The sequence below is a fragment of the Petaurus breviceps genome, unplaced genomic scaffold (genome assembly GCF_028583685.1).
Source record: "Petaurus breviceps papuanus isolate PSGF00001 unplaced genomic scaffold, PetGlider_PUasm1.0 90750, whole genome shotgun sequence".
Taxonomy (NCBI): domain Eukaryota; kingdom Metazoa; phylum Chordata; class Mammalia; order Diprotodontia; family Petauridae; genus Petaurus; species Petaurus breviceps.
In genome coordinates this window covers 10,505,786-10,519,321 of record NW_027187335.1, presented here as the reverse complement: position 1 = coordinate 10,519,321, position 13,536 = coordinate 10,505,786, and the positions used below count along the sequence as shown (strand labels likewise).

General features: G+C 40.9%; 2 protein-coding genes across 2 annotated transcripts in view; one reads left to right on the top strand and one right to left on the bottom strand.

Annotated features, from left to right (window-relative positions):
* Positions 1 to 13,536, bottom strand: part of MRPL27 (mitochondrial ribosomal protein L27) — a 477,291-nt gene that overhangs the window by 158,712 nt on the left and 305,043 nt on the right. The window lies entirely within an intron of this gene.
* The window catches only part of MYCBPAP (MYCBP associated protein), a 33,643-nt gene that overhangs the window by 3,954 nt on the left and 16,153 nt on the right, over positions 1 to 13,536 (top strand). Inside the window, exons 3-7 of the mRNA XM_069067400.1 lie at positions 10,133 to 10,260; positions 10,801 to 10,957; positions 11,150 to 11,256; positions 11,891 to 12,074; positions 12,811 to 12,926. Coding sequence (XP_068923501.1) covers positions 10,133 to 10,260; positions 10,801 to 10,957; positions 11,150 to 11,256; positions 11,891 to 12,074; positions 12,811 to 12,926 — 692 coding nt within the window. The remainder of the gene's footprint in view (positions 1 to 10,132; positions 10,261 to 10,800; positions 10,958 to 11,149; positions 11,257 to 11,890; positions 12,075 to 12,810; positions 12,927 to 13,536) is intronic.

The following is a 13,536-nucleotide window of genomic DNA, read 5'->3' as shown; positions in this document are numbered from 1 at the left end:
CAGCTAGCCGAGTAATCTTTAGCAAGCCACTTTTCCTTTTCTGTGCCTCAGTTTCCTTCTTAATAAAATGAAAAGGTTTCTCTCCAAGTTACCTTATATCTGCTTCATGTATGTTTTACATATGCATAGATGTCTCCCCTCTTAGAATGTAAGTTTCTTGAAGCCAGAGGCTGTGTGGATTTTATCTTTGAATGTCTGGTACCTTATATAAGTACATAATAAGCACTTATTGATTGACGGATTGATTAGCTGACTTTTAAGCTCTCTTCTAGCTCTGACTCTCTATCTCTCTGAGGTAGAAGCATTGAAGTCTCTCCTCTCTTACTATCTGTTGGGTTTTGAAAGATGTTGAGGATTTAGTTGGGAAAGAAAAAGACCGAGTTTCCCGATTAGGAGAGTAATAATATCAAAATAACTAGGTGGTGCAATGGATAGAGTGCCAGGCCTGGAGTCAGAAAGACTCATCTCCCTGAGTTCAAGTGTAGCCTCAGACACTTCCCAGCTGTGTGTTCCTGGGCAAGTCACTTAACCCTGTTTGCCTCACTTTCCTCAGTTGTAAAATGAGCTGGAGAAGGAAATGGCAAACCACTCCGGAATCTTTGCCAAGAAAACCCAAAAAAGGGTTCCAAAGAGTTGGACACAACAGAAAGGACCAAAAACAACAACAAAATAGCAAAGCATGCATTCATTCCATAAACATTTATAGAAATTCTTACTGTATGTAAACCACTGTTCTAGACACTAGGGATACAGTGATATAGACATATATGTATTTATAGAAAATATATACATGATATATTATATAGAATATACAAAATAGGTAATATACATAATATCGTATATAATTATGTTAGTTATTTTATGATACACAATATCATATGATGTATACATTATAATAGAGAAGATACATTAAAGGTGTATTATATACATTATATACCCATATGTGTATTTATACAAAATATTTTATATTATATAACCAAACATAAAAATATATCTTTTATGTAAAATATTATTTTATATACTAAAAAAATCAAACCAAGCCCCAAACTTTTCTTCAGCATTCAATCTGTAGCTTCTGCTTCCACTATTTTGTTGAAACAGTGTTTTCATAGGCCCCTGCTGACCAAGTCCTAATCTTCAGATCCAAGGTAGTTTCTCATCTTTTTTACTTCTTCACTCCTTTTGACACTACACTTTTCTTGAAATTCCCACCTCCCTTGGGTTTCCTGATACTGGACCATCATGATTTTTCTCTCTAATCACTCTTTTTCTGGCTCTTCCCAGCCTCTAAGTCTAGTCGTCTCTCAAGGTTCTATCTTTAGAACTCTTCAGACTACATGCATTCTTTCCCTTGAAGATCATCTATTCCCACATCATCACAACTATTATTTCTGTGTGAATGATTCCTAAATCTGTCTCCAGAACTGACTGCTTTCCTTAGCTCCCATCTCATATTTCCAACATAATGTTAGACATACTTCTGTGTATATCGTACCACCAGTAGCTCAAGCTCAGTGGGTTTAAGACTGAACTCTTCTACCCTCTCCCACAAATTTCCTCTTTCTGATTTGTCTATTTCTGTTAATGGCACCATTGATTTCCCACATAAGTTCAAAAATTCCTAGTCATCCTTAACTATTTTCCTCTTAGCTTCCATATCCAATTAGTTGCTAAATCTTATCCAACTCCAGAATAGCTGTTAGATCCCATATATCTGCTTTCTAGTCCTACTGTTATCCCACCCCTTTTCAGGCCCATTTTACCCCTCACCTGGAAAAACTACCTCCTCTTAATTCTTTCCCCTAAATCTAGTCTCTTATCCCTGCTCTCCCATCCCCATGTGTCTCATGTGCAACTGCCATGTTAATTTGATCCCCCAGCCTTTGATCATTAATTTGATCATAGGATTTGATCCATTAAATTGATCGTTAATTTGATCATAGGATTATAAATTTAGAACCGGAAGGGACCTTAGAGGCCATTTAGTCTAACCCCCTCACTTTGAAGGTCAGGAAACTTGAAATACAGAAAAATGACTTGTCCAGGGTCATCTACCTAATGAGTGTCTTAAGTGGGTTTTGCACCTGGGTAGGTCTTCCTGTTTCCTAGTTCAGCATCCTAGCCTCCATACTAGGCACTTTATTGCTTAAAAACCTTTAATGGTTACTTATTACTGACAGAAGAAAATCCACTTTCCTTAGCCTGGCATTCAAGACCCTCCATGACTTAACTCCAGCCATTTTTTTCCAGACTCTTCATTGTATCCTGTGCTCCATCTAAACTGGACCACTCATTATCTCTCCTTATATGTGCCTTCTGCTATTCTACCAACCTTTCCCTGGAATATCCCCTCTGCCCCATCTCCTGTCTTTGAAAGATTTTTTTTAATTGATGCCTTTTGTTTATTAAAGCAGTCCTTTTTCAAAAATTTCTCCCCTAGAATACTCCTCCTATTTAAATTTTTTTAAGTTAAATTAAATTAAATTTAAATTTAAAAAAATTTTAAACTGTAATAGTTTATCAATGTATTCAGTCAGTAAGCCAGTCAACAAACATTAATTAGGCACTTAATTATTAAGCACTTAATAAAATGCCTACTGTGTATTAGGTACTATCATCTATAATATTTCCACTGGAGAGGAGGAAGCTGTGTTCACTCCTTCGATATTGGTTGCTGTAGTTCATCTGAGTTTAGCTGCTCTGTAAGGTTCTTTTACCTAATGTGACTGTGGTCACTCTGTATATTTGTCTCTTGGTTTGACTTTTTGTCCTCCATCAATTCATACAATTCCCATGTTTCTCTGAATTGCCCATATTTAGTATTTTAAAAAATATTTATGCCTTTTGTGTATATATCATCTTCATTTCCAACTATATCCTTCCCCTTTCACCTCCCCATGGAGTCCTCCTTTTTTAATAAAGACACAAATTAAAAAATGAGTGAAAAACTAGCTCAGTACAACCAAAGAACACACAAACCTGTCATCATGTTTTTTCTCGATTCATTATATTCAGATACTACAGGCTGTTCAGTCTTTTTCACTACGTGGACACCCACTTTGTTTCCAATTTTTTGCAGTCACACAACAGGGTGCTCTATTTTGGTTAACATGGCACCTTTCTCTCTTTGACCCTCCGGGCATATGTGAGCAGTTGGCGGATCACTCGGTTAAAGGGTGTGAATCTGCCCTGTGCCTCCCTCTCCCCTTCCCCCACATTTTCCCTGCTGAAACACTCCGTGTGTACGAAAGCCCAGCTCAGGTACCACCTTTTTCCTTTACCTGTATCCCCCAACTGGAAGTAATGGCTTCCACCTCTGAACTCGTTTGGCGCTAAAGAAAGTTAACTAGGAATCAAATTCAGTTGGAGGGGGGAGGGCCTCCCAGGGTCAGCTCGAGCCTGGAATGTCTCTCTTTCTCACTGGGCCAGGCAACAGACTGAACTATCTCGTATGGGTGCCCAGCGGTGGGGGAGAACTGGCCCCAGGGAAGGGCAGCGATGATTTGGGGATCCTTGGAGGGATGGATCGGTCTGGGGCCAAGCTCGGGGGCCAGGAGGGTTTGGCGGGGACCGGAGGGTACTCCCATCTGGGCAATGGGAGGGCCCTTCCCCCTTTCTCAGTGGCCGGCGTGACAATCACAGGGTTCGAGGACCGTGCCCTTCTTCGGAGCTCTGGGGCCGGGCACTGGGCTATTTGCATCTGTGGACACCGCCCCCCATTGTTTTTTTGGTTGTGGTTTTTTTGTTTGTTTGTTTTTTGCTTTTTTGTAGGGTAATTGGGGTTAAGTGACTTGCCCAAAGCCACGCGGCTAGTAAGTGTTAAGTGTCCGAGGACTGATTTGAACTCTGAGGCTGAATTTGAACTCAGGTCCTCCTGTCTCCAGGGCCGGTGCTCTATTCATTGGGCTACCTAGCCTCCCTTCTTTTTAAACATTTTTTTTGGAGGGGGAAGGTAGGGCAATTGGGGTTAAGTGACTTGCCCAAGGTCACATGGTTGAGCGCGCGCCCCCCCATTGTTTTGTTGTTGTTTGTTTTTGTTTTTTTGTAAGGGCCTTATCCCCCCACTTCCCCCTCCCCCCAGTAGAATGTAAACTTCTGCAGAATAAATCTCAAAGGCTTATACATGTTTGCATCACTATCCCTGCCTCCTCCACCAGCTTAATAAATCTGTTGAGTAAATAACAAATATATGTATGTATGTAAATATGTGTGTGTAAATATGAGTATACATACATACATATATAATATGCAAAGTAAGTGGGAACACAGTGCCCATTTCGATTCAGTTAATATTTATCAAACTCCTACTCTATGCAAAATACTGCTAGGTTGGGGGGTTGAGGGGGAATGGAGATGCACAGTTTAGATAAGATGGGTCCCTGCCTTCTTTGAGCTTATGTAGTCTAGTACCAGGAAGACACATATACAAGTAATTACGGGATGAATGATAGGGACTGATCTGTGATTTCACTGATTTAAGTAAGAAAACTCCCACAATGCAGGTGGCACCTTTTCTGCAATTTATAGTCTTAGGTGATTGGTTACAGTATCAAAAGGTTAAGTGAGTTGCCTTAGGTCACACTGTACGTGCCAGAGATGAGACTTGAATGAATTTCTTCCTGGCTTTGAAATTGGCTCTCTCTTCACTATACACTACTACTTCTGGAGGTATGCAGTGTGTAAACTGATAAATATATGTGTATGTACACACGTGTATGTATATCTATATATATGTTTATTATAATAATAGCTAGAATTTATAAGGCACTTCAAGTTTTCAAAGCATTTTACAAATATTATCTCATTTGTTCCTCACAACAACTCTGTGGGGTAGATGTTCTTATCCCCATTTTACTGATGCAGAAGTTGAGCAATTTGCCCAGGGTTACCCAGCTAATAAGTATCTGAGGCCAAATTTGAAGCCGAGTTCTGGGCCTGGCTCTCTCTATCCACTGTACCACTTAGGTGCCCCAAATGATAATCTGGGAAGGGGAGAGACAGCACTAATCATTATGGGGACCTGGAAAGGCTTCCCATTGAAGATGGCGCATGAACTGAGTTTTGAGGGTGTGTGTCAGATTTCCTTCTTGAGCTCTCTCATCTGTCCCCTGCTGTTTGTCCCCTCTGCAGCCTTCCTAGCCCAGGTGCCTAGACCATTGCAGAAGCTGACAACTAGGCTCTTGGCATCCCATCTCTTGCCTCCTCTAATCCAGCCTTGATACTGCTACCAGATTTATCTTTTTTACACACTGATGGACCTGTCATTCCTTTGCTGAAACTAAAGTTTCTCCCTGTTGCCTACCAAATAAAATGGAAATGACTTAGCCTAATGTTCAAAGCCTTCCATAATCTGGGCCTATTTCTTCTTTAGCAATGTCTTGGACCCCTCCTGGTGAACCAACAATGTCCTGATCAGTGTGAACAGTGAATCTGAAAGTCCCACAAGATTCACATTTGCACTGCAAACTTCACATTTTTGTCATTTCAAATAGTGCAAGTTCAAATACATGAAACTACCTCACAGAATTCCTTTTTTCATACTAATCGAAACTAAGCTATACTATACATTCCACAGTCCAACTAAACTGGACAATAGCCCTCTTCATCTCTGCACGTTGAATTCCTATCCTTTTTTCAAGACTGAGCTCAAGATCTACTTCCATGAAGCCTTCCCAGATCCCCCACAATGGAAAAGATCCTTCCCTTGTCACACCTTGTAGAGGATTAGAACTCCTCTGATTTTAGCTGTTATTTGCCCATGTGTCTTATCTTCTGTGGTAGGATGGAAGCCCTCCGAGAGCAGAAACCATGTGTTCTTCTTGATCTTTTGTACTTCCCCTAACACCTGACATAGTGCCTATCATTTCTACACTTAATAAAATATTGAATGATTGTTTTTATTTATAGTAATAAAGTATTTGTATGACTTTTTGTGACTTCTCACATTTTCACATATATTGTCATATTTGATTCTTTTAACAATCTTTGAGTGGTCCAGGAAAAGATTAGTAACCCTGTTTTATAGATAGAAGTGAAATTGTTTGCTGATGGTCAAGGAGCCAATAAATGGAGAGCCAGGACTCTTTCAAATCAAGGAGTTGACTCTGGAGGCCTACAAACACATGGTCTGCAAAATTACCCAATTCAGCCTGAACTAGATGAAAATGTAATTGAGAAAGTTTTCACAGAATATGTAAAAAATACAATACATCATTTGTTGTCATTTTTCAATAATGTCTGACTCTCTGTGACCCCATGGTCATGATATGCATGGGGTTTTCTTGGCAAAGATGCTGGAGTGGTTTGCCATTTCTTTCTCCAGTGTGTCCGTATTTTATAGATGAGGAACTCAGGTCAGTAGGGGCTAAGTGACCTGCCCAGGGCCACACAGGCAGATTGGAACTCAGGTCTTCCTGACTCTAGGACTGATGCTTTATCATTGCACCATCTAGCTGCTCCACAGTACAACATAGATAACGTTAATTAGATTGTGAGTTCCTTGAGGAAGTATCTTTTGCCTCTTGTTTTTTTATTCCCAAAGCTTAGTACTTTGTGCTTTGTACATAGTAGGTGCTTAATACATGTTTCTTGACTGACTGACTGGTTTTCTAAGTCATGTAGCATTTCTATTTAGTTTTGGCAGCATAAAATGAGTCTTCCTGACTCCAGGCCTGGCACTTTATCCACTGCACCACCTAGCTGCCCTCTGTCTGTCTGTCTGTCTATCTATCATCTATCTATCTGTCTATCTGTCTATCGAGAAAGTTCGATATACAGATATCACTTTACTGTTCTTTTTTACATCCTTCTCACTCCTTAATGACTTCCCACCCTCAGTAGCACCCTTCTTTGTGCCATAGAAGTAAAGTCTACATACTCTTCCTGCCTAACAAATGCATTCTGCACCTGTAGTAGTGAGACTTAGCTCACAATCTTTTAAAGTTGCTATTTGTCAATGAATCTGTCAGAATTCTGGGTCTTTCCACACTAATTTCCTTTACATTATTGTGTAAATTGTTTTCTTGATTCTGTTTATTTTGCAGAAGTCCATACAAGTATCCCCAAGTTTCCCACAATTCTTCACAGCTTATTTTATACTATACAGTGGCATCCCATTAACATTTATATGTTGGGGACAGCTAAGTGACACAGTGGATAGAGTGCTGGGCCTGGAGTCAGAAAGACCTGAGCTCAAAGAGGGCCTCAGATGATTCCCAGCTGTGTGACCCTGGACTCAGTTTGTCTCAGTTTCCTCATCTCTCAAATGAGCTAGGCAAGGAAATGACAAACTACCCCCAGCATCTTCGCCAGAAAACCCCAAATGGGATCACAAAGAGTCAGATACAGCTGAAAAGATTGAACAACAACATTTATACATTAATATTGCAACAGGTTTATTTGCACCTATTATATGTAAGCCACCAGAATAGGTAGGCATTGGAGATGTGAGGACAAAATAAAAAATAATTCCTATGCTTCATTCCTTTATTCTTCCTTAGGCTGTTTCTTTCTGCCATTTCACAGAAACTTCTGTTTCCCTGAGAGCTCATTCTACCCTTGGGCTTCACATACTGGAAGTAACCTCCATTGGCTGCTTCCTCCCAGGAAGTACATTTTAAAGGAGGATGCTCAGGCCAGCTATATCTTCATTCCTTTCTAGACTGCACTCCTGACTCTCTGGACTTTCTCTACCATGCCCTCCCCCAACCCTCATCTCTTCCTCCCTCCATTCTTTCAATTTCCTTTTCTATGTTGTCTACCCCCTTAGAGAATAAACTTCTTGAAGACAGGTACTGTCTTTATTTTTGCTTGTATTGCTTTTCTTAGCAGTTGGCACAGTGCCTGACACATAATAAATGCTTACTAAATGCTTGTTGATTTGACTTGACCTACCCTCAAGGAGCTTACATTCTACTCAATTCCATCCTATTAGATTCAGCTTATCAATACATTTTGGGAGCCAATTTTGTCATCCAGAGTATTAACCATCTCTCCTCACTTCGTGTCATCTGCTAGTTTAATAAACATGCCATCTGTGTCTTTATCCAACTTATTGGTAAAAATATTGGAAAGAATACATATATTGGGGCAGCTAGGTGGTGCAGTGAATAGAGCACCGGCCCTGGAGTCAGAAGGACCTGAGTTCAAATCCGGCCTCAGACACTTAACACAAAACTAGCCGTGTGACCTTGGGCAAGTCACTTAACCCCAATTGCCCTACCTTCCCCCTTCCAAAAACAAGCAAAAAAAAAAAAAAGAAAAGAAAAAGAAAACTCTAAGAATACATATGTTTTGCTCTCTGTGATACGTGACTTAATACTTCTATCTGGGCATGCATCTCCTTCTCCTTCCATTTTTAGTTTTAAGCTTTTTTGATCACATCACCAAGTCTCTGGACAAATAACTTTCTTCCTAGTGCTCACTCAGATACGATATGGACTTAACCAAGTGTAGAATGGAGAAATTGGAGGTCCTTGAGCAGGAGAGAAATATATTTAGAGTTGTGCATTAAGAACATTAGGCAATGGTTTATAGAATTGATATGAGAGAAACTAGAAGCAGAGAAACCATTGTCATAGTCTGCTGCTGTTTGTCCTTAGTTTTCAAATAGGACCATGACATCAGGAAGTTGATGCTATGACTTGCAAGTGAATCAGATTTAAGTGAGGCAAAGTCACCAGCCTCTCTTTCTCCTTCAGAGCCGTCTGGGTCCAGTAGCTAGATAAAGATCAGAACGACTGGAGATGGCCACCGCCATAATCTAGGCAAGATGATAATGAAGATATGAATGAGATTGGTGGTGACATTTATGTACATGCATTATTTCCTTTTATCCTAACAATGGCCCTGTGAAATGGGTGCTGGCATTTTTCTCATTTTACAGATGAAGGAACTGAGACTCTAAATAGGCTGAGTTGTTCAAGACCACACAATTGTAAACATTTGAGCAAGGTTCAAATAAGTCTTTTTGGCCCCAAATCTAATGCTCTGTTGTTTCAAGCCCACCTCCTTTAGAAAGGGACAGACAGAGTCAAGAGAAATTATGGCAACAGAAGGCATAAGATTTGGGGAGAGGATACAAGGGGCAAAGGAGAAGGAAGAACCAGAAATGACTCTTGGGTTACGAGCAGGGAGTACTAGAAGAACTGTATTGCCATTTACAGAAATGAAAGGCAGGAAGAAGATGAGGTCTTGGGAGAAATGTGATGAGTTCAGTTTTCGGCCTTTTACACATTAGATTCCAACAGGGAGTGCAAAGAGAGATTCTGGTACATAGTTGGAATCTGGAAAAGAGGTCAAGGCTAGCTATAGGGTTTGAGAATCATCTGGATGGAGTGGATAATGAAAGTTATGGGAATAGTCAGAAAAAAGAAGAGAAAAGAGTTGAGGACAGACCCGTAGGGGATTCCCATCTCAAAGATTCAGGAAAAAGAGATAATAGAGGGGACAGAGAATTTCCTCTAGGGAAAGCCAGGAGAGTTCTGTCTCAGAGATACCAAAGTGGTAGTTGGGTTTGCAGCATCATGTGACATATGAGGCAGCTAGGTGGCACAGAGAGAGCACTGGGCTTGGAATCAGGAAGACTCATCTTCCTGAGTTCAAATCTGGCCTCAGACACTGCCTAGCTGTGTGACCCTGGGCAAGTCACTTAATTCTGTTTGCCTCAGTTTTTCCATCTGCCAAATGAGCTGGAGAAGGAAATGGCAAAGCACTGCAGTATCTTTGCCAAGAAAACCCCAAATGGGGTCACAAAGTCTGATGCGACTAAACAACAACAATAATATGCTATAACAAAGCCAAGAATTTCTAGGCACTCATCTCCTCCTCCTGTTCTTAGTTTTAAAGCCCCTTTTGACCAGATTAGCCAGTCTCTGGACAAACACTTGAGCTGCAATCTGCCAGGCAATTAGACATGACAATTAGGAAGTCATTGTTGACCCTTGAGAAAGCCAAATTATAGTATGTAAGGAGTGAGTGGGTGGTGGAGCGGAAGGAGGGAAGCTTCCCGGACCACACCAGGTAGGCTGCTGTTATTAACACATGCCCTTTCCTCCATAGAGCCCAGTACAGGCCTCTCCTTTAGCATACCTGTATAAAAATGTTTGCAAACAGACTGTCTCTTGCCTTCCAGAGAGGAGACGAGCGAAGGTCACTGACATCGTCACTCCTCCCATCCAGGAGGAACCTGAGCCTGTCAGCAATGTCCTGCAGGGAGATGATATCCTGGCTTTGGCCATTAAGCAGGAGGACTTAAAGAAGGTGGGGATCACACCGGTTGAGCTTTAACACTAGAGTCGTCAGTAACATCTTCTGTCAGCACTTTTTCCTATACCCTGTGTGATAGGTGGCTCTTTTTAAAACTGAACATATCCATAGTCCTTGGCCCACTCCTCATCATGCATCCGTTGTTGTTGTCATTGTCTTCGTGACTCATCTACCTTAAGGGAAAGACTGATTGCACATAGGCACTCATCATTTCAAATTCCAAAAGAACTCCTGGATTACATATGTTGACATTTGAGATTCTTGTAAAACACTTCCTATGTAAGGAAAATAAAATGAAATTGCATGTGGTCACAACTTATATCCATGTAGAAACTGTCTTCTGAGGCTCAAAATGCTAGAACGAAACTCATTAATTTTTTCTACATCCCAGTAAGGGGTATTAGAGGCCAGTCTTCTTCGTTTCACATTGATTTTCCAGCCCTCAGTAGTTTCATTGAAGAGGAGGTAAGAGTAGCCAGTCTAGTGCATGTGTATATGTTCTTCTTCTGATCTTGTGGAATTTTATTTCTTTAGCAACATATTCCTCGTCCTCCTGCCCTAGAGGAGAAAACTGTTACCCATCAAGTTTTCATTCGAAAGCATAAAATCCAAAAGGTCAAGAAGGTGAAACATCACTTAGTAGCTCGCCCTGCTACTCCTGAAGCAGCCACAAAGCCCTTGGATTACTCTGGTAAGACCAGAATTTATCCCAGCTCCAAATGCATAGGCCATCCTAGGAAAAAAAAAAACTGTCCTCCTCTCAGGTAGCAGGGGCTTTTTTCAGAATTTTCATGGGTGATAAAGGTCCATGTAGAGATGTTCTTGGTTATGAGCAGTTTTCAACAATTTCAGGAATTTTACCCTTCCTTTTTACTTTTTCCAGGGCCAGCAGAGGAAAGCTCTGATGGCAAAGAACAGATTCTCCCCCACAATATTTTGGGAACTCTCTATGACTTCAAGAGAATAGCAGTTGCCCGAGGAAACACAGAGGTATGTTGATTAAGAGCTGTGCAGATGTGGGAAATCACTCTAGGCTTTTTGTCTTCTGCCCACCTCACACATTTTTAGACTGAAATCACCTTGAAGTGCCCTCTGTTTCAGCCTTCCAAGTCAGGGGCATGCTGGATCCACCTTGAACTGGCTTGAGAGAGAGCCCATTGTTAAATTGCTTGAGAGAGAGACCATTATTAAATTTTCGGTGGCAAGCTTTTATACCTCAAAGCTACAAATTGGGGCTTGATTTATTATGTTGGCTGTCTAGACTTAAGAAATTGATGGAGAAAATATTAATTGTGCATATTAAACATAAAAGTGTGTCTAGTCAACATTTTTCCCCTTTTGGGAATCTGTTGTTAAACATTTACCAGAACACCGCTGCTTATAGTGTTATATATCAGACACATGTTCCCAATAAGGGAAGCAGTAACTCTGTTCTGTCATATAGGAAGAACTGACTTTTCATTCTGTCATTACCTCTACAAGAAGCCTAAAGATAAGTGTTCCCATGGAGGGGACAGGTATTTTTAGTGGGTTGATCTATATGAAAATTCCTGCTAATCCCCAGGATTTCGAAGGTAGTGGTGGGTGCAAGCAGGGGGACCCTTCTATCTCTTCCGTTATCCAGTTAGCAGAAATGATCCCAGAAACTACCGGTGTGGACAGTGTCATCATTGCAGTACCAGAGGAGTCAAAGAAACAACCCAAAAAAGAGAAGGTAGATCTCTGGCTACCACCTTCTCAGCATAAATCTTTGAAGAACTGGAAACGCAATATGACTCTGAGGAAGAAGCAGCAAGAATCTCTAAGCAGTAAGTAAAGTCTGGGAGCCTTGAGTCTGAACCTGTGTACTGCTGTCCAGCTTTCTGACTGGTGGAGAGGTCCCTGACCTCCCCTCTTCATGAGCCTAGGCTGCATTGGGCAATGTGCTCAACTCTGTGAGCCTCAGATTACTTATCTGTTAGAGGGGGATAATGACATTTATACCAACTACCTTCCAGGGGGTGGTAATGACCAAGTGAGATAATGGGTCTAAAGCACTTTGTAAACCATATAGTAGGATGTAATTATAATCTATTATTACTATTATTGATGATGCTAATTGTAAAGATGAGGTTATCCTGTCTTCTACCACCTGTCCAAGTCCCTTGAGCCTGGGACTGAGTTGGTTACTTCTACTGCTGGGACCTGTCCAGGAGTGGCTCAGGCCTCCTGCTTGTTCATTTTCAGTATGAGAATTTACATCTTAGAAATCCGCAAATTGGTGCTTGACTTATTGTCTTGTTAATGGTCTAGAATTAAGAAAATCATGGAGAAAATGTTAATAATGCAGGTTAAACTTAAAAGGTGTTTTCAGAGGGCCATTTTCTAAACATTTACCAGCACATTTGGATCTGTCTCTTTCATGAGTCTGATAAATGTATCAAATTGGCTACATAAGTTATTTACAGTCATTTGTTCTGACTACTATGGAAAGATAAAATGAGATAGACTAATGGGGCTGGGCAGCTATGGAAGAAGGGGTGACATGTCTTTGTCTGTCAACAGAACATTTGAAGAAGCCAGTGAATGAGCTTCTGATGAACACAGCAGAGGGCTTCAGACGGGTACAGGAAGAAAGGAATCTGATTGAACGTTCCATTTCTGTTTTATATTATGGGAAGGTAAGAAAATATATTCCCCCACTTTTCATTACTAACTTGCACAGTTCATTTTTGGGGGAAAGAGCATAGTTTGGACATTAGGGCGAATAATTTCATGTGGTAGAGAAAAGCTTTTCTCCATTGCAGACCTTGGGAGTACCCCAGGGACCTCTTTTTAACAACAGCAATAATAAGCATTAATTAAGTACCTACCATAGGGCAGCTAGGTCATACAGTGGATAGAGCACCAGGCCTTGAGTCAGTAGGATCTGAGTTTAAATTTGATCTCAGACACTTCCTAATTTTGTGTGACCCTGGGAAAGTCATTTAACCCTGTTTGCCTGAGTTTCCTCATCTGTAAAATGAGCTGGAAAAGGAAATGGCAAATCACTCCAAATAGGGTCATGGAGAGTTGGACATGACTCAACAATGAGCACCCACCATGTATAAAGTGTTGCACTAGGTACTGGAGATACAAGGACAAAGCTAAAAACAGACCCTTCCTTCAAGAAGCTCACATTCTGCTGGGGAAATTCATTGTTTCCACAATATAGATACAAAGATAAATACACACAAAATAGTTTTAGGAGGGAGGGAGGGAGAGAGAGAGAGAGAGAGAGAGAGAGAGAGA